This window comes from Prionailurus bengalensis, chromosome D4 (assembly GCF_016509475.1).
Source record: "Prionailurus bengalensis isolate Pbe53 chromosome D4, Fcat_Pben_1.1_paternal_pri, whole genome shotgun sequence".
Lineage (NCBI taxonomy): Eukaryota > Metazoa > Chordata > Mammalia > Carnivora > Felidae > Prionailurus > Prionailurus bengalensis.
The window spans coordinates 46,090,505-46,116,287 of NC_057359.1; the positions used below are offsets into that span (position 1 = coordinate 46,090,505).

Genomic DNA, 25,783 nt, shown 5'->3' on the forward strand with positions numbered 1-25,783 from the left:
GCAAGGAAACAGCTTTGAATGACACACTGGACCAGATGGACTTAGCAGATATTATTCAGAACATTCCATCCTGAAGCAGCAGAATATACATTCTTCTTGAGTATTCTCCAGAATATATCACATATTGGAACACAAATCAGCCCTCAACAAGTACAAAAAGACTGAGATCATACCATGCATATTTTAGATCACAACACAATGAAACTTGAAATCAAACACAAGAAAAAATGTGGAAGACAACAAATACTTGGAGACTAAAGAACATCCTAGTAAAGAATGAATGGGCTAACCAAGAAGTTAAAAAGGAAATTAAAAAGTACATGGAAGCCAATGAAAATGATAACACCACAACTCAAAACCTGTGGGATGCAGCAAAGGCAGTCATAAGAGGGAAGTATATCCAGGAAGCAATCCAGGCCTTCCTAAAGAAGGAAGAAGGGTGTCAGATACACAAGTTAACCTTAAACCTTGAAGAGCTGGAAAAAGAACAGCTAATAAAACCCCAAACCAGCAGAAGATGGGAAATAATAAAGATTAGAACAGAAATCAATGCTAACAAAACCAAAAGAAACTGTAGAACAGTCAGTGAAACCAGGAGCTGGTTCTTTGAGAGAATTAAAAACATCAATAACCCCCTAGCCACTTTGATCAAAAAGAAAAAAGGACCCAACTAAATGAAATCAAGAATGAAAGAGGAGATATCACAACCAACACTGCAGAAATACAAACAATAAGAGAATATTATGAGCAATTATACATCAAGAAATTGGGCAATGTGGAAGAAATGGACAAATTCCTAGAAACATAAGCTACCAAAACTGAAACAAGAAGAAATAGAAAATTTGAACAGACCATAACCAGTAAAGAAATCAAATTAGTAATCAAAAGTTTTCCAAAAACAAAAGTCCACGTCTTTCCAGGGGAATTCTCCTAAACATTTAAAGAAGGGGCGCCTGGGTGGCTCAGTTGGTTAAGCGACTGACTTCAGCTCAGGTCATGATCTCACAGTTCGTGGGTTCGAGCCCCATGTCGGGCTCTGTGCTGACAGCTCAGAGCCTGGAGCCTGCTTCAGATTCTGTGTCTCCCTCTCTCTCTGCCCCTTCCCCGTTCATGCTCTGTCTCTCTCTGTCTCTCAATAATAAATAAAAATGTTAAAAAAAATTAAAAAAAAACATTTAAAGAAGAGTTAACACCTATTTTTTTGAAGTTGTTCCACAAAATAGAAATGGAAGGAAAACTTCCAAACTCATTCTATGAAGCCATCATTACCTTGATTCCAAAACCAAAGACTCCACTAAAAAGTAGAACTACAGACTAATTTCCCTGATAAACATGGATGCAAAAATCCTCAACAAGATACTAGCCAACCGGATCCAACAATACATTAAAAAATTACTCATCATGAGCAAGTGGGATTTATACCTGAGATGCAGGGCTGTTTCAATATCTGCAAAACAAGCAATGTGATATATCCTATCAATAAAAGGACAAGAACAATATAATCCTCTCAATAAATGCAGAGAAAGCATTTGACAAAGTGTAGCATCCTTTCTTGATAAAAAAAAAAAAACCTCAGGAAGGTAGGGATAAAGGGATCATACCTCAAGATCTTAAAAGCCATATATGAAAGACCCACCACTAATATCATTCTCAATGGGGAAAAACTGAGCACTTTCCCCCTAAGGTCAGGGAAGGACAGATATGTCCACTCTCACCACTGTTATTCAACATCGTATTTGGAAGTCCTAGCCTCAACAATCAGACAACACAAAAGAATAAAAGGCATCTGATACAGCAGGGAGGAAGTCAAACTCACTCTTTGCAGGGGCGCCTGGGTGGCGCAGTTGGTTAAGCGTCCGACTTCAGCCAGGTCACGATCTCGCGGTCCGTGAGTTCGAGCCCCGCGTCGGGCTCTGGGCTGATGGCTCAGAGCCTGGAGCCTGTTTCTGATTCTGTGTCTCCCTCTCTCTCTGCCCCTCCCCCGTTCATGCTCTGTCTCTCTCTGTCCCAAAAATAAATAAACGTTGAAAAAAAAATTAAAAAAAAAAAAAAACTCACTCTTTGCAGACAACATGATACTCTATGTGGAAAACCCAAAAGATGCCACCAAAAACTGCTAGAACTGATCCATGAATTCAGCAGTCACAGGATATAAAATCAATGCACAGAAATTGGTTTCATTTCTATACATCAATAATGAAGCAACAAAAAGAAATCAAGGAATCAATCCCATTTACAATTGCACCAAAACCCATAAAATACCTAGAAATAAACCTAACCAAGGAGGTAAAAAATCTATACACTGAAGACTATAGCAAGCTTATGAAAGTAATTGAAGACACAAAAAAATGGAAAAATATTCCAGGCTTATGGATTGGAAGAACAAATAGTGTTAAAATATCAATAGTATCCAAAGCAATCTACATATTTAATACAATTGCTATCAAAATAACACTAGCATTCTTCACAGAGCTAGAACAATCTTAAAATTTGTATGGAACCAGAAAAGTCCCTGAATAACCAAAGCAATCCTGAAAACCAAAGCTGGAGGCATCACAATCCCGCAATACATCCCACAATACTTCAAGATGTATTACAAAGCTGTAATCATCAAGACAGTATGGTACTGGCACAAAAACAGACACTCAGATCAATAGAACAGAATAGAGAACGCAGAAGTGGACCCACAGATGTGTATGGCCACCTAATCTTTGACAAAGCAGAAAGAATATTCAGTGGAATGTAGACAGTCTCTTCAGCAAGTGGTGCTGGGAAAACTGGACAGTGACATGTAGAAAAATGAACCTGGACCACTTTCTTACACCATACACAAAAATTAACTCAAAATGGATGAAAGACCTAAACGTAAGACAGGAAGCCATCAAAATCCTTGAAGAAAGCAGGCAAAAACCTCTGACCTTAGCTGCAGCAACTTCTTACTTAACACGTCTCTGGAGGCAAGGGGAACAAAAGCAAAAATGAACTATTGGGACCTCATCAAGATAGAAAGCTTCTGCACAGGGAAGGAAACAATCAGCAAAACTAAAAGGCAACCAAGGGAATGGGAGAAGATATTTACAAATGACATATCAGATAAAGGGTTAGTATCCAAAATCTCCAAAGAATTTATCCCAACTCAACACCCAAGAAATAATCCAGTGAAGAAATGGGCAAAAGACATGAATAGACACTTTTCCAAAGAAGATATCCAGATGGCTAAGAGACACATGAAAAAATGCTCAACATCACTCATCATCAAGGAAATACAAATTAAAACTACAATGAGATACCACCTCACACCAGTCAGAATGGCTAATATTAACAACTCAGGCAACAACACATGTTGGCGAGGACCTGGAGAAATAGGAACCCTTTTGTACTGCTGGTGGGAATGCAAACTGGTAGAGCCTCTCTGGAAAAGAGTAAGGATGTTCCTCAAAAAATTAAAGATAGGGGCGCCTGGGTGGCTCAGTCGGTTAAGTGTCTGACTTCGGCTCAGGTCATGATCTCGCTGTCTGTGAGTTCTAGCCCCGCGTCGGGCTCTGTGCTGACAGCTCAGAGCCCAGAACCTCCTTCAGATTCTGTGTCTCCTCCTCTCTCTGCCCCTCCCATGCTCATGCTCTCTCTCTGTCTCTCAAATGTTAAAAAAAATTAAGAAAAAAATTAAAGATAGAACTACCCTATGACCCAGCATTACACTACTAGGTATTTATCCAAAGGATACAGTTGTGCTATTTTGAAGGGGCCACATGTGCCCCCAATGTTTATAGCAGCACTTTTGACAATAGCCAAAGTATAAAAAGAGCCCAAATGTCCTTTGACAGATGAATGGATAAAGAAGAAGTGGTATATATGTACAATGGAATATTCCTCAGCAGTCAAAAAGAATGAAATCTTGCCGTTTGCAGTTACATGGATCGAACTAGAGGGTATTATGCTAAGTGAAGTCATAGACAAATATCATATGATTCCGCTCATATGTGGAATTTAAGATACAGAACAGATGAACATAAGGGAAGGGAAGCAAAAATAATGTAAAAATAGGGAGGGGGACAAAGAGACTGTTATATACAGAGAACAAACTGAAGGTTGCCAGAGGGGTTGTGGGTCAGGGAATGGGCTAAATGGGCAAGGGGCATTAAGGATGACACTTGTTGGGATGAGCACTGGGTGTTATACATAGGGGATGAATCACTGGAATCTACTCCTGAAATCATTATTGCACTATATGCTAACTAACTTGGATGTAAATTTAAAGAAATAAATAAAATTAAAAAAAAAAAAGCTCTTGTAGAAGACCTCAGCTCTTCCTGTAATTTGATGTAATTTTTTCCTAGTTCCTTTTGTCATCGATGCCAATGATCTTTGACATATATCTGGTCACCTTTGTGATAGTTTCTTCCATTGCCTTTGTGCTTAGTATCCCTGCCCATTTCCCTCTCCCCAGTGAGTTATTAATGTTTATAAATGATTATAAACATGAAGTTATTTCTGTGTAATTCTGAAGTGAAATAAAATATTAAGCTCCTCCCACATGTCAGGTGCTGTTAGGTCCTGGATAATTAACTCACATAGTTATTGCTGGTAGAGATTGTTAGAACTCTTCTTAAAAGGCAGTCTGGGGGTGCCTGGGTGGCTCAGTCGGTTAAGCGTCCAACTTCCGCTCAGGTCATGATCTCGCGGTCCGTGGGTTTGAGCCCCGCGTGGGGCTCTGTGCTGACAGCTCAGAGCCTGGAGCCTGTTTCAGATTCTGTGTCTCCCTCTCTCTGACCCTCCCCCGTTCATGCTCTGTCTCTCTCTGTCTCAAAAATAAATAAACGTTAAAAAAAAAATTAAAAAAAAAAAGGCAGTTTGACTTCTTATTAAGGTTTAAAGTATGCATGTCTTTCCAACCAGCCTTTCCCTTTTGTAGTTTGCAGTCCTAAGAATAAAAGCAGCAAATTTTTCTAGACACATACCAGGATATATGTATATTGTTTCCTGGGTGAGCAGCCTAAAGCAGTGGTTGACAGCCATCCTGTGGAATGTCGTGAAGTTGCAAACAGGATCTTGTAAAGCTACATACATTGACCTGGAGTGGTGTCCATGATACTTTACAGCAAAACAAAGCTGCTTTTGTAGTCATAACATGTTCCTAGTACTGCTAATTATCACAGCACTGGAAAGCATCTCGTACAGATGAGAAAACTGAGACCCAAAGAGATTGTTACTCACCACCTGTGTCGGAGTCGAGATTTTGTTCTTGGCTACTGCTCTGCATCCTCTGTTTAGCAAGACCTCATGAAAAGTCCAGAATAAGAAGGGAAACTGTTAGCTATTTATTGAGCAGTATTGCCTCCTCATTGGGATATAAACATCATTGGGTTTTCTCCTTTTCTGTAGCACCATAAGCACTCATTAGATCAGAGCAATAGTGGGATCTTAATGACCTTTGTCCAAATTTAGAAGGTTTCGGTTTCTTCTGATTAATAGAGCAGACTCCGTCGTGGCCTAATTTGTTGCCATTCACATCAGAATTTCCTCTACTTCTACCCACTGCAGTTTTAAATACTATCTTGCTTTCCCCGTGTGCCCTACCTTTCTTTTCCAGATAAGAACCCTTGACCCAAGTCTTCTAAGATTTGATCCTTCACTTATAAACGTGCTCATGACAATGCTGTTCACAAATATGTGTGTGTACACCTACACACATATATACTCCTAGAAATTGAGAAGGCTCATTCTTAATCCTGTTGATCTTAAAATTATGCATGTTTCCTAAGATATAAATAACCCTTCTGATTTAATCAGTTGGTGACTTGGCCCCCTTTTTTTTTTTTTTTTTTGCCATCTTCACCTGTTTGTATACTTTTCAGATTTTTAATTTAAATTGTCTCTGGTGTTATAATATGTGCTAAAACTAAAATGCTATCCAAGTCTTGTGTTTTAAAGCGTTTAAAGAGTAATGCATATTTGTAACGGAATAAAATGAAAATAGTAGAGGAGAGCATATGGTAGAAAGTGACACCCTCCTATGTTTCCAGTGGGTGTATGCCTTGCTACAGCCCTTTGAAAAGCAGTTTGGTAAGATCTATTAAACTTCAAAAGTGTGTGGCCTTTGACTGAAACAGTTCCTTTTCTTGGTTTTTTGAGAACTGTGTACAAGGTAGCTCATGCAGAGATACTGGTTGTACCCTTTTTAATTACCCATTTTTTGTATAATAAGTATACTGGCCTATCTGTGGCTTTCTATTTAGCACTTTAAACAAATAGATTTTTATGTCCTGATCTAGAAAAATCGTCGAGATGTACCATTAACTAAAAAAAAGAGATATTGTTAACTAAATCAAGCATTTTGTGAGTCCGTATTATATACATTTATATATTCTTTAACACAAAGAAAATATGTTTGTATGACTGTAGGAATTCTAGAAAAAGAAGTTTTTCTTTTTATTCTATTCTAGTTCACAACATGCGGTTTTCCCTTTTCACCATCTCTTAGCTTTCCATACCTGTAGTCAGATATCATCACTTTCTTCCTAACAGCTATACACTCTTCCATTGTTGGGTATGTGATTTATTTAAGTTGCCTTCTAAGTGAGAAATTTGTTTTCAGTTTCCTGTTTGTATTAACTGGTTCAGTTAACATTGGTGTGTCCAGTTATCTTTGTATTTGTGTGAACATCCCTATAGGATAAATTGCTAGCACAGCTTCTGGGCGTCAAGGTGGCTGTGACAGACCTACATAGAACACCTCCACTTTCCCTCAGAGCCCAGGCTGTAATGAAGAGGGACTGGGAGGTTTTTTTGTTTCATTTTGGTTTCTCAGAAACTGAGTTTGTCTCTGCCCATGCACATTATTGTTTGGATATCTTTTAAGTGATGTGGGTGAAATCATTTCCCCAAAGCCATGCTCCTTATGAGTAGTCGTTGGCCCTGCTTTGCCAGTTTATTAATTGACTCATGTTCCTGCATGCTGAGCCTGTTGGGGACATGTGCCTCCTCAGAGATGTGCAGTTAGGTTTGCTTCTGCTGTAGGACAAGTTGTTTGCAACTCAGCATTTCTTCAAAGGAAAATTATTAACAAATGACTGTCTTATGGCTGATTTAAGAGTCTTGATTCAGAAACAACCTACCAGTCCGTCTTTTTCTAGGCTTTTCCCTATTCTGTGTGTGAAAGTGCCCAGTGTTCTCTCCTTGGCAGTCTTGAAGTCATTTTTCTTGCCAGTACACAACACAATTTTGCCTCCTTCACTCTACCATGGGCAGTTTTTTGTTTGTATGTACACGTAACGTCTCTTAGCATGTATCTGGGTTTGATAGCCTCACACGGTTTTTTGTGCACCTTTGCCTTGAGGTCCACACCCATGTCAGGCTCTGAGGTTGGCACGTGGCAAGTACAGAAGTAGATTTTCCCTGAACAGTAGTTGCTAGTGCTGAGTACTTGCTTCATGTGTCTCATTCAGTCTTCACATCAACCTTGGAAGGCAGGTGGTATTACTTACTTCTCATTCTGAATATGAGAAAACAGATAAAAACTGAGGTACATAGACATCAGATTGACTTTCCTAGAGGCATAGAGTTATTGAGTAAGCAGTAAAGCCAGCCAGATCAGTCACTTCAAGAGTCTTTCTGCCAGGTGGGGTCCTAAGCTAGTGGGGAAGTGAAATGATAGTCCTCTTGCCTAGCTGGGAAGGTTTGCTAACTGTAGCAAGAGTTGGGACAGCCTTCAGCGTCATTTCTTTATTACTTGCAGAAACCAGAACTCAGTTGACTGTATCTTAAACCATGTGAGCATATGTATTAGTGTCCTGTTGATGCTGTAACAAATTACAGTTGACCCTTAAACAACATGGGGGCTAGGAGTGCTGACTCCTGTTGAGTTGAAAGCCCATGTATAATTTTTAACCTCCCCAAAACTTAACTACTAATAGTCTACTGTTGACCAGAAGGCTTTGATAACAGTCATTTAACGTGAATTTTATCTGGTATATGTATTATGTACTATAGTCTTACCATAAAGTAAGCTACAGAAAAGAAGGTGTCATTAAGAAAATTCTAAGGAAGGGGCGCCTCGGTGGCTTAGTCTGTTGAGGATCTGCCTCTTGATTGTGGCTCAGGTCATGATCTCACAGTTTACAAGCGTAAGCCCCATGTGCTTATAGCGTGGAGCCTGCTTCGGATTCTCTGCCGCGCGCATGCGCGCGCGCTCTCTCTCTCTCTCTCTCTCTCTGTCAAAACTAAATAAATAAAAACATTTAAAAAAAGAAAATCATAAAGAAAATACATGTATATACTTTACTGTACTTATCAAAGAAAATGTAATCCACTCTTGTCCCCTATGATTGTAAACCCCCATTGCCCTTGGTCAGCATTTCCTTCAGCATTAATCATGCCTTATTTTATGCTGGACAGGAGTATTGCTATTTATAGCAATTGAAGTTTAGGTCATTAAATGTTTCATTGAATGTACTGACACTTAAGTTATGTGAAACACCACGGATAGGTGGGCAGGCTGTGTGAAGCAAGGTATTTCTCATTTGCTCCTTTCTTTGCTGGATCTCGACAGCCTAGCCCTGAAACTATTGGAAATATTAGTATTAAAGTCTTCATTTCCTCCTCAGGGCTGTCCCCTTCACTTGTCCCTGCAGGCTTGAGTGCTCTGAGGCTCCAGCCTCAACCACAGCTTCTCCTTGGTGCTGGCTCTCTGTTCCATCTCCAGCCCAGACCTCACTCCTGAGCTGCTGGCATTTGTCTGGACATCTTGATTGACTTAATCCTCATAATACCTGTATAAATGGGTGGATAAACTACATTTTATGATTGGAAATGGAAAATCAAAAAGATACGGCAGTTTGCTCTAAGCCATATAGCTAGTGGTTAAAGAGCTTTATTTAAAGTGAAAAATGTAAGGGGCGCCTGGGTGGCTCAGTCGGTTGAGCGTCCGACTTTGGCTCAGGTCATGATCTCATGGTCCGTGAGTTCCAGCCCCGCGTCGGGCTCTGTGCTGATGGCTCAGAGCCTGGAGCCTGTTTCAGATTCTGTGTCTCCCTCTCTCTCTGCCCCTCCCCCGTTCATGCTCTGTCTCTCTCTGTCTCAAAAATAAATAAACGTTAAAAAATAAATTAAAAAATAAATAAAGCGAAAAATGTAAAATCTTCCACTTGACAGAGGAAATGAAAACTATAGTTAATAATATCACATGTATATGACATAACATAAAGCATAACTAATACATGTTTTGTCTTAAGATAGAAGTTCAGAACAGAGAGGAGTGATTAGGCAAAGAAAGGGTAGCAATAGAGGAGAGAGGGACAGAGATACGGTGTGGGTTCTATTGTGTGGACATTGGGGTATAGCTGCTAGAGGTTTTTGTGGCCCTGTTTTTGTACTCGATCATGGTTGTAAATGGGGATATTGCTAATACTTGACTCATGGAAGGCAGATACCAAGCCAGAGCTGGAGTACGTGGCACCATTTTATTGGTTAGTTTTACAAAAAGAGAAAAGCCTCTGTTTATATGGGCTGGAACAGTCATTTGACCTGTTCTTCAACCCCATCTGGAATTGCTTTGGGGTTAACTTGGCCTTCCCCTGAGACACATGACAAAAGGCTGGGAGGAGTACAGGCTAGGTTTTCATCCCTGCAAAGCACGGAGGCCTCCTTACTGAGCCAGGTGGCTTTGGTGCCAGCTAGTGTCCCTGTTTGGTATGTGACAGGATGAAAGTAACAGATTAATTTTGGTAGGCGGACCCACCAGCTGTATAAACTGAACCAGTATATTCTCCATGCCGTTTCCTTCTCTCCCGTCCCCGGAAGTAGACATTAAGTGATCTACCTTCCCCTGTTTTCCCTTGGTCTGGCCCTCTCGAGCCCTCCCCTCTGTAGGAAAGATGAAGAGTCTCTTTCCCGTATTACTCATGAGTTCAAGTTGAGAACAATATAAAGGACATAGAAAGTGCTTTATTCTGAAAACTTCGGGTGAAAATTGCAGGGTGATTTGGCTCTGGCTCTGGGTTAATTTTAACCTCTTCTTTGTGGATTCAAAAATGTTTTACCAAAAAGTTGAACTAAGAGAGTTCAGAACTAATTATGATGGGTAGAGCAACAAGCTAAATGGGGTGCAAAGAGATTCCCAAAAGTGGAGCAGGACAAATGGCTGCTTTTTCAGTGGGCCAAAGGCATGAAAAAATAAGATTGGGGGTAGAGGGCAGAAATTACTTTCATCAGAGACAGGTCAATCAAATGCAAGTTTAGGACCTCATCTGGAACTTGAAACTAAAAAAGCATTTGCTTAAAAAAAAAAAAAAAAGGGGACATTTTTGAGGGCATCAAGGAAATTTGCATGTGGTCTGTGTATTAGTTGGTGCTGAGGAATTAATTTTAATCAGATGTGATAATGACATTGCAGTGAAAAGTACACATATTTTGGTCCATCTAATGAGGGGTAAAATGACAAAGTCTGAGATTTGCAATCATGGAAAAGCTAACAGATGAGGCAAGCTTGACAACATTTGAATTGTTGAATCCAGGTGATGGATATATATGGGGTTCACTGTACAGTCCTCTACATCTACAATGATTGGGAATTTTATAGTGACTTCTTAAGTGGTTTACCCAGCCTCCCAAGCCCAAAGTTGAGCTGTGCCTACAGTCCACTTTGGTTGTCCTGTCATAGTCACCAGACCTGGTGGGAAGCATTTTGCCACCAACCCAGAGCCAAAAAAGCCAAATACCATTCCAGAGTGGCTTTTCCGATAGTTGCCTTCACCATATCCAGAGCTATTGATTCTGGAGCAGGCACCAAGATGCTGACCTAGATAAAGTTGATTCACCAGCCTCCAGAGGATGGAGTGATGGCTTTTAAAAAAAATTTTTTTTCACTTTATTTTATAGGACCACCATAAGGCCTCAGACCTTCTATGATGGAAGTCATTCCTGTGCCAGAGGAGTATGCCATATTCCCATGGCTGAGCCGTTCTGCCCCAAAACGAGAGAGGTTTGTAGTCTTCCTAGAAGGTGCGCTAAAATAAGTTGTAAGGGCTTGGGGTGGCATCTAGTGTTAGACTAATTGGCTAAGCACATGGTCCCTCTTCCACCTCTCAAGCTTGCTTCTTGGGCAAGGTTTCACGAAGAGTTTCTCTGTGTCAGTAATGCCTCTCAGTCATTTATAAGCTGAATCACTCAAAGTTGCAAGCTACTTTTTATAGGACTTGATTTTGCTGTCAGAAAACCTTTTTTTAAGTTTATTTATTTTGAGAGAGAGGGTGCATGTGCGCACAAGCAGGGAAGGAGCAGAAAGAGGGAGAGAGAGAATCCCAAGCAGGCCCTGAGCTGTCCACATGGAGCCCGACTCAGGGCATGATCCCATGAACCATGAGATCATGACCTGAGCTGAAACCATGAGTCGGATACTTAACTGACTGAACCACCCTGGTGGCCCAGAATACCTTTTAAATAATTTAGTGTAGGACAGCGTATTAGTCAAGGATGTATAGTCTAGAACAAGATTACCTTGGTTCTTGGATCAAACCTCTGCTCTTCTGCTTAGTTGTGTTTTGTTGGACAAGTTACTTAATGCCTCTGAGCCTCAGTTTCCCCATTTGGAAAATGAAGATAATGATAACATGTACCTGTTAGAAATGTGTGAGGGATAGATAGGTTATTACTCATAAAGTGCTTTGAACTATACCTGTTATGAGACATCCAATGAGTGGGAACTGCTTTTATGAATTAAGTTATTAGTGATAATCTGTAAATTGTCACATTGGCATCATTGACTTTTAAGATGAGTTTGGCTATTACTGTCTAGCCTCCTTTCCAGGATTATAGTAAAATCTCAGAACTACGGGGTTAGCCCTACAAATGCCAGTGGAAGTACCTAACCATGCCACTCATTCAGATAATTTCAACACCTACATATGGAAAGTAGAAGAACTTTTATGTTCAACCCTGCATAATTGTGTAAAAATAGGTTCCTTGTGGTTAATAGCAAGGGCATCTTAACCTCACTGTGATCTCAAAATTCTAGAATCTTAAACCAGGAGTTGCGGGGGATCGGGGGGCAGGGAAGCCATTTCAGATATACCACTGCTTGTTGGTTCCCTCTGATTTCTGTGAAAGTAATTTTTTATTTGTTTTTAAAAAATGGAAGGTTAAGTTTGTATTTTTGTATTTGGATGTATATGTTTCTGGGTAGTTAGCAGCAGAATATATCAAAATGTTGGTGCTAGTCTTCCCTCTGAAACACAGATCTGTCCACATAATGAATTTGTTTTCCAGGGTTAATTAGATGTATATAAAATTGTCATCCATTTCCAAATGGGGGCAGCTTGGGAAGAAACAGACTAGGGAGAGATATGCTTGAGATCTTGTCCCACAGAGAAAACACTGATTTACAGTACTAGGAGTAGAGGTAGGGTAAGGGAAATACTAATGATGTCTTCAGAACTCATGCAAATGTGGTGGCTTGGTGATAGTTTCCAGTAACAGAGTTTGGCCTCCCTTGAGACCACATTAACTCAGCAGTTATTGGTCTAGCCAAGTCAAGGGACCCCCCCAACATTTAGAGTGCTAGGAAAGGCAGTTTAAGAAAATGGGAAAGGGGTGCCTAGGTGGTTCAGGCAGGTGAGCGTCCAATTCTTCATTTCAACTCAGGTCATGATCCCAGGGTTGTGGGATGGAGCCCCCACGTTAGGCTCCACACTGAATGTTGAGCCTGCTTGGGATATTCTCTCTCTCCCTCTCTCCCACTCTCTCCCTCTCCCCATTCCCACCCCCCTCCTCTTGTGCATGTTCTCTAACTAAAAAAAAAAAAAAAAAAGAAAAAGAAAAAAAAAAGAAAAATAAGCCTTTGGAATATAACTTTATTCCTACATACTCTGAGAGATTTGTAAATACTGTCCAGAAATGTAAAGAGTAGATGGTGCTGCCCCTTGGTAATTATTACTTTAACTTTGAACATTCACATGACTTTTCATGTACTGATGAGGAAGGATTGTCAAGGTGAATTGTCAAGTGGCAAACAAGGTGTGAACAATGGTTGTACTGCTCTACCACTTGTGTTATATATAAAGAGGTAAATATGAAAATATTTACATGCAAATAGAGTCTTTTTGGAAAACTGACCCAAAAAACTTGTGATTTCCCTTGGGGAGGTGAATTGGCTCACTAGGACGTGGGTGGAAAAAATACTTGTCACAGAATAATATCCTTTTGTAGTGTTTATCTTTTGTCCCATGTCACTTCTACCCCCAAAATATTTTCACTTCATGTTGTTTTAGGAGGTAATCTGAAGACACAGTCTTTGGAAGTTCTAACACATAAAATATATTTAGCTTGGTGATCTAATATTGCTGATAATATTTGAAGGATGGTGGTAGGTTCAGGAATTCCATCATGATTGCTCAAAACATGTAAATGAAAGCATCTTGACCTCAGACCCAGAGATCTCTCAGTCAGCCTGTGGTTTGTATCTCTGGTACATAGTGTTGGAGTTCTCTGTTCTTGTGGGGGGTGCAAAGTGACGAGACCCCAGGGTCTGTCACTGTATCTGGCCCACACCCAAAGAAGCCTTCTCTTCTTCCTCCTCACCATCATGCACCCACCTCCCAGAGTGACGTGAGAACTTAACACGCCATAATCCAGTGTACCAAGTGGTTGTGCTATTCCTTCACTCATCTCTAGAGGTGCTCAAGTTTGGCCAGACATACAGCTTAGGTATTCAGGATTTTAAAAGACATTTAATGAAGACAGGACTGGGCTGGCTATATCTTTTAAAAACAATTTTTTAAATGTTCATTCATTTTTGAGAGAGACACAGAGCACCAGCGGGGGAGGGACAGAGAGAGAGAGAAAAACAGAATCTGAAGCAGCCTCCAGTCTCTGAGCTGTCAGCACAGAGCCTGATGCAGGGCTTGAATTCACGAACTGGGAGATCATGACCTGAGCCGAAGTTGGATGCTCAACCATCAGAGCCACCCAGGCACCCCTAGGCTGGGTATATTCTTAATTTGGGGGTGGCGGGGGTAGGTAGGGGAAAGAGGAGTGATTTAGGCCTTTGAATTTATAACCTGTACTCTAGGGAAAAGTTTTTATTAAGCATACTCTTATTTTCAACATAATCTGGGATAAATAAACATGATATAACATCAACTGTTCACTGTCCTATGACTTGTCACGCTTCTAAATTTGGAGTTGCCAAAATTATTTAAGAAATAGGTTAATTTGCTTATGTGGTTCCGACACATGCAGGCTAGACATACTTTGGCCTAAATTGGAGACTTTATTGACATTGAGTCTCTCCATTTTATATTTAAAGCACCCCAGGAACCTTTGTCAATTATTTGGCAAACGTGTGTAGAAGGTGCCAAAATTAGCAATTGTTAGAAGACCGGTTTGGCTTTTTACACAGTGTTTACAATATGCCCAACACAGTTCTGTGATGTATATTCCTTAGCTCCTTTAACCTGCACAACACTTCTATAATACAATCTTAATTACCATTTTACAGATGAGAAAACATACAAAGATTAAGTGAATTTCTGGCAGTGCTTAAGTAGGTTAACAGTTAAGTTTAAAAGACTTAATTTTTTTTTTTAGGACTTCATTTTTGTTTTTAATTAAAAAGGAATGTTGAAGCACAGGCTAGAAATTAATAACCTGAAGGTTAGATGTGCATTATTAATTAGATACTGGAAAAACTGATCAGGCTTTTAAATAATGTTTTTAGGGGCGCCTGGGTGGCTCAGTCGGTTAAGCGTCCGACTTCGGCTCAGGTCATGATCTCGCGGTCCGTGGGTTTGAGCCCCGCGTGGGGCTCTGTGCTGACAGCTCAGAGCCTGGAGCCTGTTTCAGATTCTGTGTCTCCCTCTCTCTGACCCTCCCCCATTCATGCTCTGTCTCTCTCTGTCTCAAAAATAAATAAATGTTAAAAAAAAATAATGTTTTTAAAATCCATGCATAGCCTTACCATTGAAAGAGATGCCATGATCGGGGCGCCTGGGTGGCGCAGTCAGTTAAGCGTCCGACTTCAGCCAGGTCACGATCTCGCGGTCCGTGAGTTCGAGCCCCGCGTCAGGCTCTGGGCTGATGGCTCGGAGCCTGGAGCCTGTTTCCGATTCTGTGTCTCCCTCTCTCTCTGCCCCTCCCCCGTTCATGCTCTGTCTCTCTCTGTCCCAAAAATAAATAAACGTTGAAAAAAAAAATTTTTTTAAAAAAAGAAAGAGATGCCATGATAAATTTATCCCTAGAGAGAAAAAACCTGCACAGCCTCATTCTGTTTCGGTATGTTTGTGGGAGAGGCAACAGGCAAAAGAGATTATGAAGAAATCATCTTCTAGCCAAGAAAAGCTTTTACAATGATCTTTAGATTGTGTATGAAAGACCTTTCAGGAGCTTGGAAACTGTTCCTAGCATGTCTTTGAGATGTGACTAGAATCAGAACCTTAGCTCAGCCTCTGGGGTGAAGAGCTCAGACTCAAATCCATATTCACAACCCAGCTTAGTCTCTTCAAGCTGTTAAGAAATAAATGAAATTAAAGTATAAAAAGAAATGCCTAGTGTATAGAAAAAGCTCACTGTTTGCTTTTATTGCTGTAAGCCATATGTGCAAGGCGCTGGGGGAACAGGATTATGTAAGGAAGGTGAGGATCCAGGAAACACATTTCCGTGATCTCCCAGGCTCTGTCTGAGGGCCTCCAGGTACTAGCCATTTATAGAAAAATACTTAAGTAATTAACTTGTTCAACATTGGGGGAAAAAAAACAATATTAAACTGTTACTTACATTTGTATGTTTTGAGTTTGTGACTCTCTGTGTTTTCTAGGTCCTCATAGAGACTGCTAAAAAGTTAGGGCTCCGGTGCCACTCAAAAGGGACAATGGTCACAATTGAGGGACCTCGCTTTAGCTCCCGGGCAGAAAGCTTCATGTTCCGCACCTGGGGGGCGGATGTTATCAACATGACCACGGTTCCCGAGGTGGTTCTTGCTAAGGAGGCTGGAATTTGCTATGCAAGTATCGCCATGGCGACAGATTATGATTGCTGGAAGGAGCATGAGGAAGCGGTAGGTGGAATTTGCTTCTGAATATATACCGCCTGGGTTTCCGGGTGCCACGAGAGCCATTGAGAGAGTGCCTTAACCATTTGTTTCTACTGTATTAGTTCCAGAAACCACCTTTCTACTGTCTTAAAGTCAGCTTTTTATATATGGTCAAATATTTTCTTTATAGTTCTCATTGGAAGATACAAAATAGGTCTCCAGAGAGAAGAACAAGACACTTCTTTCCAAGGATCAACAGTAAACAGTACATTGTAGACATGTAGGTGCAGTGGGAATTCATTTTGAGACTTGCGCCTTATTTTTTATTTTTTTAATGTTTATTTTTGAGAGAGAGAGAGAATACAAGCAGGGGAGGGACAGAAAGAGAGGGAGACACAGAATCCGAAGCAGGCTCCAGGCTCTGAACAGTCAGCACAGAGCCTGACCCAGAGCTCAAACCCACGAACCATGAGATCATGACCTGAGCAGAAGTCAGACACTTACCCAACTGAGACACCCAGGCACCCCGAGACTTGGGCCTTATTTTAAAGGTGAAAGTGTGTTTTGGTTGTAATTTCCTTATCCTGTGCTACGGGTTGTTTGTTTTCAAAGGGAAAGACCTATTACCTCTTCCTGGTAAGAGGACTCTGTGTTCATATCTGTTTAACCTGCCATGACTGGATGGATGATACTTGGTGTAGGAATATGACAGCAGACAGTCAAGCCTGTAAGGGTCTAACATTCTGAGTTTTGGGGGGGCTTAGGGAGGAAGTACAGAGGTTAAGCAGACCAATGTAAGAAAGCTCAGGCTTACAAAGAAATAGTATGGTGAGAAGTACATATCCAGTTGACTCAACCAAGCATTTGAAGTCTGGGAAGCCTTTCTGGTGTATGTGCGGTGGGAAAGGCAGGCATGCGTGGGTGGAGTGGAGAGGAGGGAGGGAGGCAGGCAGCGCCATGTAGACTATATAAGGATTTCAGCGGGGAGGTTAGTAAGGAGTTCTGGGCAGGAAAGACGGCAAGGTCCAACTGGTATCTGAAGACACTCGACCACTTCAGTCAGGCTTCCAAAATAAATATTCTCATTGTGGAAAACTTCAAACAGCTACAAAAGTAGAGAGTCTAGTATAATGAACCCCCGGTTACCCATCACCCACCTTTCCACAGTTACCAGCTATGGCCAGTCTTGGGTCATATAAATATACCCCTACCCGCTTCTCTCTCCCCTGCCCTCATTATTTTGAGTAAATATTTTTCCAAAAGGAGTCTCTTATATTTTTTTAAATAAAATAACAAAATAACCACAATACCATTATTGTACCCCAAAATACTGATATGAATTCCTAGTGTAATCAAATATCTAGACTGTTGACATTTTCCTTCCAGTCTTCTACAACCATTCACATCAGGGTCCCTTATAACCCATACATTGCATTTGAATGATATGCCTTTTTTTGTTTTGTTTTGTTTTGTTTTGCTTTGTTTTGTTTTGTTTTGTTTTGTTTTGAGAGAGAGCATGCAAGCTTGTGCAGGAAGGGTAAAGGGAGAGGGAGAGAGAATCTTAAGTAGACTCCACACTCAGCACAGAGCCCAACATGGGGTTCGATCCCACAACCGTGAGATCATGTGCTGAGCTGAAATCAAGAGTCAGACACTTAACCAACTGAGCCACCCAGGCGCCCCTGGAATAATACACCTCTTATATCTCTTTCAATCTAATATTCCCCTGTCTTTTCACTCCTTGGATTTTACTTGAAGAAACTGGATCATGTGTCTTGTCCTCTATCTCATTTTAAAATAGAGAAAGGGAGTGCTCTCTTCAGCAGCACATAGACTAAAATAGACAAAGGGACAAAAGTACAGTCAAGGAGTTTTGAAGTAAAGAACGAGTACAGGGCTGGCTGTTCTGAGCACACGTAGGGGAGCTGACATCTTCTCCAAGGTGACCCTTCCCACTGCATCAGAACTGCTTGTTTCACCGTCCATTTTCATACAAAACCGAGTAAGATATTCTTGCTGTCTGTCCATCTGTATATGGAGTTTGGGTTATACTTGAACACAGGTTCCTTGTTTTGCATCAGTAGCTTGGTGTGTAAGAGACTTCCAGATCCTGACACAGCATAATCTCTGACTTGGCAGCTCTGGTCACCTAAGGGACAGCTCAGACTTGCGGTGTTGAGAAGCTGCCTCCAATTAGCAGGAGGCTCCAGCCCCTGCCACTCCCCAAGAGCAGATTGCTTCCTGCCTGTGGCTTTCTGCTCAGTCTGGTAACATCGGTCTCCTCTGCAGAGCAAATGGTGCTTTCCTTTAATACATGAGGTTTGGAAAGCAGTCAGTTGGAGTCGCTTGAGTTGAAAGCAGAGAAACTAAGCTGGGTGTAAGTGGTAAGCTATGAAGGCAGATAACGCTGAATGCCACAAGAAAAGCATAGATGAAGTTCGCATCATCAACCAGCCATGTGTGTCACTGTGCTTTAGACCAGATGTGCAGCCTGGCGTGGTGTGAAGATCTGGGAGTTGCCTAAACCCGCTGTCAAATTCCTGTTGCTCCATTTACTTGTAAGACGGGGCAGGTTACTTGATCCATTTACTCTTCTGTGGGATGGAGCCAAAAGTGAGGGGGGGAGGTGTATATAGTTTTGACCTTGCAGGATTTCTGGGAGAATTAAACCAAATGATACATGTTGAGCAAGTACCATAGTGCTGGCTCCTATGCAGGGGTGGTCATCGGATGGCAGCTATGACGGAGGGGGGTGCAGAAGTGTGAAGAAAACTTGACATTTGAGCTAGACATTAAACAGAGGATTTAGAGGGGCGCCTGGGTGGCTCAGTCGGTTAAGCCTCTGACTTCGGCTCAGGTAGTGATCTCATGGTCATAAGATCGAACCCCACATTGGGCTTTGCAGAGCCTGTTTGGGATCCTCTCTTTCTCCCCCTCTCTGCCCCTCCCTTGCTCTAGCTCTTACTTGCTCTTTCTCAAAAATAAATAATAAACTTTAAACAGAGGGTTAGATTTTATTATGAGGAGGTTAGTAGAGTGGGCATTTTGGGTAGAACCCAACATTAGGAACAAAGAAAAGAGAGGTCAGAGTCTATATAGAAATATCAGTCAAAAGGAAAAGTGTAAGGAAAAAAAAAGCAAATATAAGGTAAATCCCTTGGGTGCTTCATGAGCCTGCCCTGGAAGACTCTGCTTGAAGTATGCCTCTCCATGTACCTGGCAGCACCCAGCCTGTCACTGCTTCGTATCCCCGCAGTGAACGGTACTCATCATTTTTTTCCAAAACACACCTCAGTGTTTGTGGGAGGGATTTGGACTTTATATAAACTCCAGGAAATAAGTAGAAAAGTATTATAGTCCTTGTGTCCCTGAACCTCAGATCCGTTCTGAAGTATAGTGAGGTGTGACAAATATTCCACCTCTAATTATCCATTTTACATTCACAATTTTCAACTTCCTTATGAAGCAATTTCAGTCATATACAAAAGTAGATAATAGTATGAGCTTTTGTAAATCAACACCCAGCTTCATCTATGAACATACCAACTTAATGGCCAACCATATTTCATCTATACTCTGATCCATAATTTTATCCATAGACACCTAACATACATTATCATCACTTTCCAACAATAATTCCTTAACCTATCGAGGCAGAGTTCACGTTTCTAGTGATCTCTAACACCACAGTTTTTTACTTCCAAGTGTTCTGAAAAGAAACCTTTTCTTTTCATTTGACCCATAGAGTTTCCCACCAGAGTTTCCCACCATCTGGATCACTGAAATCATCTCCTTGGGGTAGTTTGAAAGATTTCTCTGTCCGCTGTATTATTTTCTGTAAATTGACAGCTGGTTCTAAAGATTTTTCGATCCAGTTCAGGTGTCAGATGTAGTGTTTAGTTTTCCCATCAGGAAGCTCATTAAAGTGGACTATTTGTTTGGTTTGGGATTTTTTTGTTGTTGTTTCTGTGATATTAGCAGCTCATCCATTAATTCATTGGGAGCTATAAAAATGATGAGACTCTGATTCGTCTTGAAGACGTCTCTAAAGGGAAACGTGCTGGAGCATCTGGGTGGCTCAGTCTGTTAAATGTCAGACTTAGGCTCAGGTCATGATCTCGCAGTTCGTGGGTTCGAGCCCCTGCATCAGGCCCTCTGCTGACAGCCTGGAGTCTACTTCAGATTCTGTGTCTCCCTTGCTCTCTACCCCTCCCCCATTCATGCGCTCGCTCTCTCTCAAAAAATGAATAAACATTAAAAAAGATTTTTTTTTTTTAAATTTACATCCAAGTTAGTTAGCATATAGTGTAACAGTGATTTCAGGAGTAGATTCCTTAAAGCCCCTTACCCATTTAGCCCATCCCCCCTCCCATAACCCCTCCAGGAACCCTCTGTTTGTTCTCCATATTCAAGAGTCTCTTATATTTTATCCCTCTCCCTGTTTTTATATTATTTTTGCTTCCCTTGTGTTCATCTGTTCTGTGTCTTAAAGTCCTCGTATGAGTGAAGTCCTATGATATTTGTCTTTCTCTGACTAATTTAACATAATACCCTCTAGTTCCATCCACATAGTTGCAAATGGCAAGATTTCATTCTTTTTGATTGCCGAGTAATAAATACTCCATTGTATATATATTCCACATCTTCTTTATCCATTCATCCATCGATGGACATTTGGGCTCTTTCCATACTTTGGCTATTGTTGATAGTGCCGCTATAAATATTGGGGGGCATGTGCCGCTTCGAAACAGCATGTATCCCTTGGATAAATACCTGATAGTGCAATTGCTGGATCATAGGGTAGTTCTATTAAAAAAAAAAATTTTTTTTTAAGAGAAATATGTTCATCTTCTGATTGGTTAGCCAGTGTAGCAATGGTTTTAAGACTGGGATCCATTTTACTGTGGATGTGAGGAGAATTAGCCACATCTTTCTAGACCATGCTAACACATACTTCTGAGATGGTTTCTCAGGCATTATATTGAGAACCAGTGGTGCTTTTCAGAGATGTCATTAGGTTTCTCCAAGACCTTCCCCCTGGAAGCAAGACTGCCTTGAAAAATGCAGAGCTGGTGCTCAGGGGATTGGAATTGGAGTAAACTGACTTCACAGATGAGGTAGAAACTCGGGAAAATGGTCTGCGAAAAGCAGTGGAATTATAAATTGCTAGTAACACCCTGTGCCGTTGTTTCTCTAGGTTTCAGTGGACCGGGTCTTAAAGACCCTGAAAGAAAATGCCAATAAAGCCAAAAGTTTACTCCTCACTACCATACCTCAGATAGGGTCCATGGAATGGTCAGAAACCCTCCAGAACCTGAAGGTAAGTATCCTTAGCCATCTTCAAGCAGACCCTTCCATAGACCTTCAGCTGCCTTTTTCTCTTATTTTCACTTCACCTTGATTTAGCCCGTCGTGTATTTTATACTAGTCTAGAAGTTCTCTACAAGTTTTCATGCTCTTTACTATCATACTAAAATTGAGTAGTTTTATGTTTTGGCTAATAATGCAAGACTGTTGAAAGTCGAGGTGGTGAGAGTTTTATTATCTAGTCCGCCAGATTCTTAACATTGTCATGCTTTGCAAGGTATCACTAAGTCATACTTTAAAGAAGATTGATTGTGCTTATGGTGCACATGGCTTACATTGTTGACAAAGCTATTTGCTGTTTGGCAGATCCATGCAAAATTTAAAGCCAAAACACTAAGATAGCAATACCAAAACGGTGCCAAAGAATGTCTACCTAGGGCTGATGTTGTGTCAAATTAAGACAGTGATTAATGATAAACATGGGATGGGTTGTAGATTGGTAGCTTTTCAACTCTAGTAGTAATTCCCAGAATATAATTTAAACAGACTGCTAAACTCAGAGACTCATGATTTTTATTTGGACATTTTGTGACTCTGATGATTAACCCCATTGGATAAGGAATTGCCTCAAATGGATTGGATATTATATTCCCCTACTATCCAGAGAAGGTAACTAGCATGTTCTAAGGCCTAGAACCCACCTGTACTCTTGGATCTTATGACAGGTAGTTGAGAGAGGATTTGAAAAGTTGGTAAAAGCCCTCCCTACCTGAACTGCTACTACCAAGGAGCCCTGGAATGAGAGCCACGATTTCAGTGTGATGAAGACACCGTGTGGTGATCAGTGATGGACAACTGCTGGGCTTGGAGGAAACATGATTTGGAGTGGATGCTGACTGCATGGTATAAATGCTCCAGCACAGCTGACTTCAAGCTGTCCACACAAAGCCACTGATAGATACACAGAGCTGGTTCTTGCAAACTGATATAGCAGGCTGCAGCACACCCTATAACAAGGTGTCTGTCAGCCTTAAGGACTGGCAAAGTCAAGAATATTGGAATTTGTATTGTTTTCCCACTAGACTTCAAGTCCATAAGGGACAGGAAATACATGTGTTGGTTTCAACCTGTATACCTAGGAGATACATGTTCTTAAGTGAGTAAACGATAGCCCTTTTCCCCCATCATAATTGAATACAGGCAACCCTTACTATAATTAAGAAGGAAAGGGAAACAATAATTTCTAAGAATAGGGAGTGTTATAACCAGAAACCGTTATATTTTCCTGAGTGTGGTGCAGTAGGAGCAGCATAACGTTAGCTTGTCTAAACAAGCACACTATTGATTGTGGGAAATATGACTCATACTTTTGCAGCTGCTGAGGCTAATGTCACCTGCAAAATATGATGGGTTTTTTTTTTTTTTAGGTTTTCCAACTGACCGTATTTTGACCATGGTCTTTTGAATTTGAAGATAATTTCCCAAGCAATAAATTATTTCAGCCTCATTTTTAAGTAAAAAATGCTTGAATGGTAGAAATTCATGTGTTCCTTTCCTTCTGAGAAACTTCTGAAAGTATGTAAAAATAGTGTATTTCTGTATATATGCATTTTTAAAGAGGGTTAATAGGTGTAGCTTTCATCAGATTCTCAGGAAAGAAATTGATCATCAGATTCTGAAGAAAATGAAGAATTGCTGCTCTAGACAAAACTAAGAATCATGACCTCCATTCTGTCACATTAAGGGACACCCTACTAATAACCGCTTATTCTTTTGGGGTTTTCTGGGGTAGCATGTTCAGACCTCTGTACACTGAAATGTGTATCATCCATTCACTCATGCATTTCAGAAACACTTAGTACCCGTTATGTGTCCGGCTGTGGTTTATAAAGATATATAAGACTTGCTGTGATAAAGAAGATCCTATTATGTTTGGAGATACCAGTATGTTAAAATTTCAAGGATTTTTTCCAGTGGGATAAGGTGAATGACAGAGATTGCATTAAATTAATCGAGGCTGGAGGTTGGTGCATAAAATGTGTCCTAGTGGATGTGAAAGGGAATAGAGATCTGAGAGAATCTGAACAACCTTCTTGAAATAAACACACTTTACAGGAAAGGAGAGAGAGACAGAAGAACAAAGAGTTATGAGCTATGTCCCAAGTCCCACCTCTGGTTGGTTGTTTTTAAGCTTTGGTGAACATGAGAATTTTCTGAGGAGTGTACACCATGAGTCCTCACTCTCTGAAAAATCAAAATCTGGTTTGGGGCACCCGGGTGGCTCAGTCGGTTAAGCATCCGACTTTGGCTCAGGTCACCGTCTTGAGGTCTGTCAGTTCAAGCCCTGTGTTGGGCCCTGTGCTGATAGCTCAGAGCTGGAGCCTGTTTCAGACCCTGTCTCCTTCTCTTGGCCTCCCCTTCTCGTGCTCTCTCTCTCTCAAAAATAAACATTAAAATTAAAATCTGGTTTTTAATAAGTACTCCAGGTGATTATCCTGATCCTAAGAATCACTATCTACAGCAAGTGCTTGGTTAACTGTAATCTATGCCTGCTTTCTTCCTTTTAGAATACAGCCCAGTTTTCTGTTTTATTACCAAGACATTAAAAGAGCATGGCTGCCTAGAAGACCAGAAGACTTTCTAATTCCAGTCATTTGGGAAATTTCTGCCTAGTTAATGGAAAAAACATGGAAAGACATGCAGCTCTCATGCCCCTGCCTGCTAAGGAAGAACATGACAAGACATGCACATATCAGAAATGCCTTCTAGAAGGCTTGGACTGCTTCAGAAAACAGAAGGAAAGCAAATCACCAGTTAAACACGTGGAAAAATTCTTAAAAAGACAAGACCCCATTTGCCCTTCCCCCAGTAAGTTTGTAATAATACAGGGTAGGAGATAACATCCAGCTTCCTATGTTACCAAGGAAATATGAAGAAGAACTGGAATTCTTAGACTATTTATTGGTGTAACTGTAAATTCAAACAGTCTTTCTGGAGGGCAGTTTGGTAAAATTCCTACAGTTTTAAAAAGTTTTAAAAATACTTACACCCTTTGTGCTGGCTACTCTAGTCCTAGGACTTTATCTTTATAAAATTATCAGAGATACAAAGAATTATGTATAAAGAAGGATGTCTAATATAGTTTTAGTTATAATAACAAATATACAAAACAATCTGAATATCCAACAGTTGGAGGTAAATTATGACCTAGCTCTAATTAGATTGTGAAGCAGCCAAGTAAAGATCATGTTTTCACATATTTAATGTCCTAAAGAAATGACTGCTCTGTAATATGAAATGACAAAAGGATATGCGTAAGCATTTTACATTGCTAATTTTGTCTTTAAATTCTGCATTGATGTATAAAAAGACTAGAAATGAATAGATTATAATCTTTTGTTACCATATTTGGGGGAGGGAAACAATTTTAATTTTCTTTATATTTTTCTGTGTCTTCACATTTTTCTACAGTGAATATAATCAAATGGTAAAGCTGTCTTAAAAATAAAAAAGACCCAGTTCTTGAAAAAATTACAGGTGTAATGATACAAAATTTAAGATGGTAATTCTAAGAAGAGTTCTGTTTGAGTTCGATCTTCATGAGTGACTGTACAGTCAGAACGATATTTGGGCTTGCCACAACTTGAGAAAAACTGGGTGTTTAATACTCAGATAGTCTTAAACCATGTAAGAGACTATATACACACATTATAGTGTGTCAGGTATTTTTAAAATTAATATTTGATCTTTGTTTCTACTTTTTGAGTTGACGAATTATTTTACATGAGTTAGTGGTTTAGATTTTTTCATAAAATAGAAGCTTGCTTCTTACACTGCTTTTTGTTAATTTTATAGGAATGTGTTTTGTTCTGTCACAGGGAGATCTTTTTTTTTTCCTCAGAATTATTACTTTTCACTGTGGGCTGTTACTGGATCCTTTAGTGATGTATCCTGTTTAAAGAGTCTGTAAAGTCCATGTGTTTGTGTCTAGGAGATTGGCTTCAAGATAATCTGCTAATTATAAACAATAAAATAAACCAGTTACCGCCAGCATTAAAACATGGAGCTGTTTGGGTTACATGTGATTATGACTCTCGCATTCTCCAATACAATGATTCAACTCTGGTTGCGCATTAGAGATGCACAGATGGCCTAATGAATCTGAACCCAGGGTTGTCTGGGTCTGTAAGCCCTGATTCACTACTCTGTAATACTATACCTTCCTTTCCTTCATTCTTAGAAGTCTGAGGATATCAAGGCAAAAACGTGGGCATTTTTCTTGCTGCCTTCAGAAAGCACAGTTTTCCCCCAATGACTTAGGTACTTTTCTTGATTCAGTAGCCTTTTCTAGCAACCTCATTTTCAGAGTTCTCATTTGGCATATACTCCTGTCTTTTTGTTGTTACCCATCAGTCAGTCTTTTTTTTTTTTTTTTTCCATTTTTTTTAAATGTTT

The 25,783-nt window shown here is 40.4% G+C and overlaps 1 protein-coding gene across 2 annotated transcripts in view; it reads left to right on the forward strand.

Annotated features, from left to right (window-relative positions):
• The window catches only part of LOC122475348 (methylthioadenosine phosphorylase), a 49,409-nt gene extending 24,018 nt beyond the window's left edge, over positions 1–25,391 (forward strand). Inside the window, exons 5-8 of one of the 2 annotated variants that reach the window (XM_043567243.1) lie at positions 10,876–10,978; positions 15,806–16,045; positions 21,219–21,341; positions 22,756–22,863. In XM_043567243.1, the coding sequence (XP_043423178.1) occupies positions 10,876–10,978; positions 15,806–16,045; positions 21,219–21,341; positions 22,756–22,779 (490 nt within the window). In that variant the 3' untranslated portion in view covers positions 22,780–22,863. Of the gene's footprint in view, positions 1–10,875; positions 10,979–15,805; positions 16,046–21,218; positions 21,342–22,755; positions 22,864–23,895 lie in introns of those variants that run through there. The other variant, XM_043567242.1, reaches the window with a different exon arrangement.
• Positions 25,392–25,783: the final 392 nt, after the last annotated feature.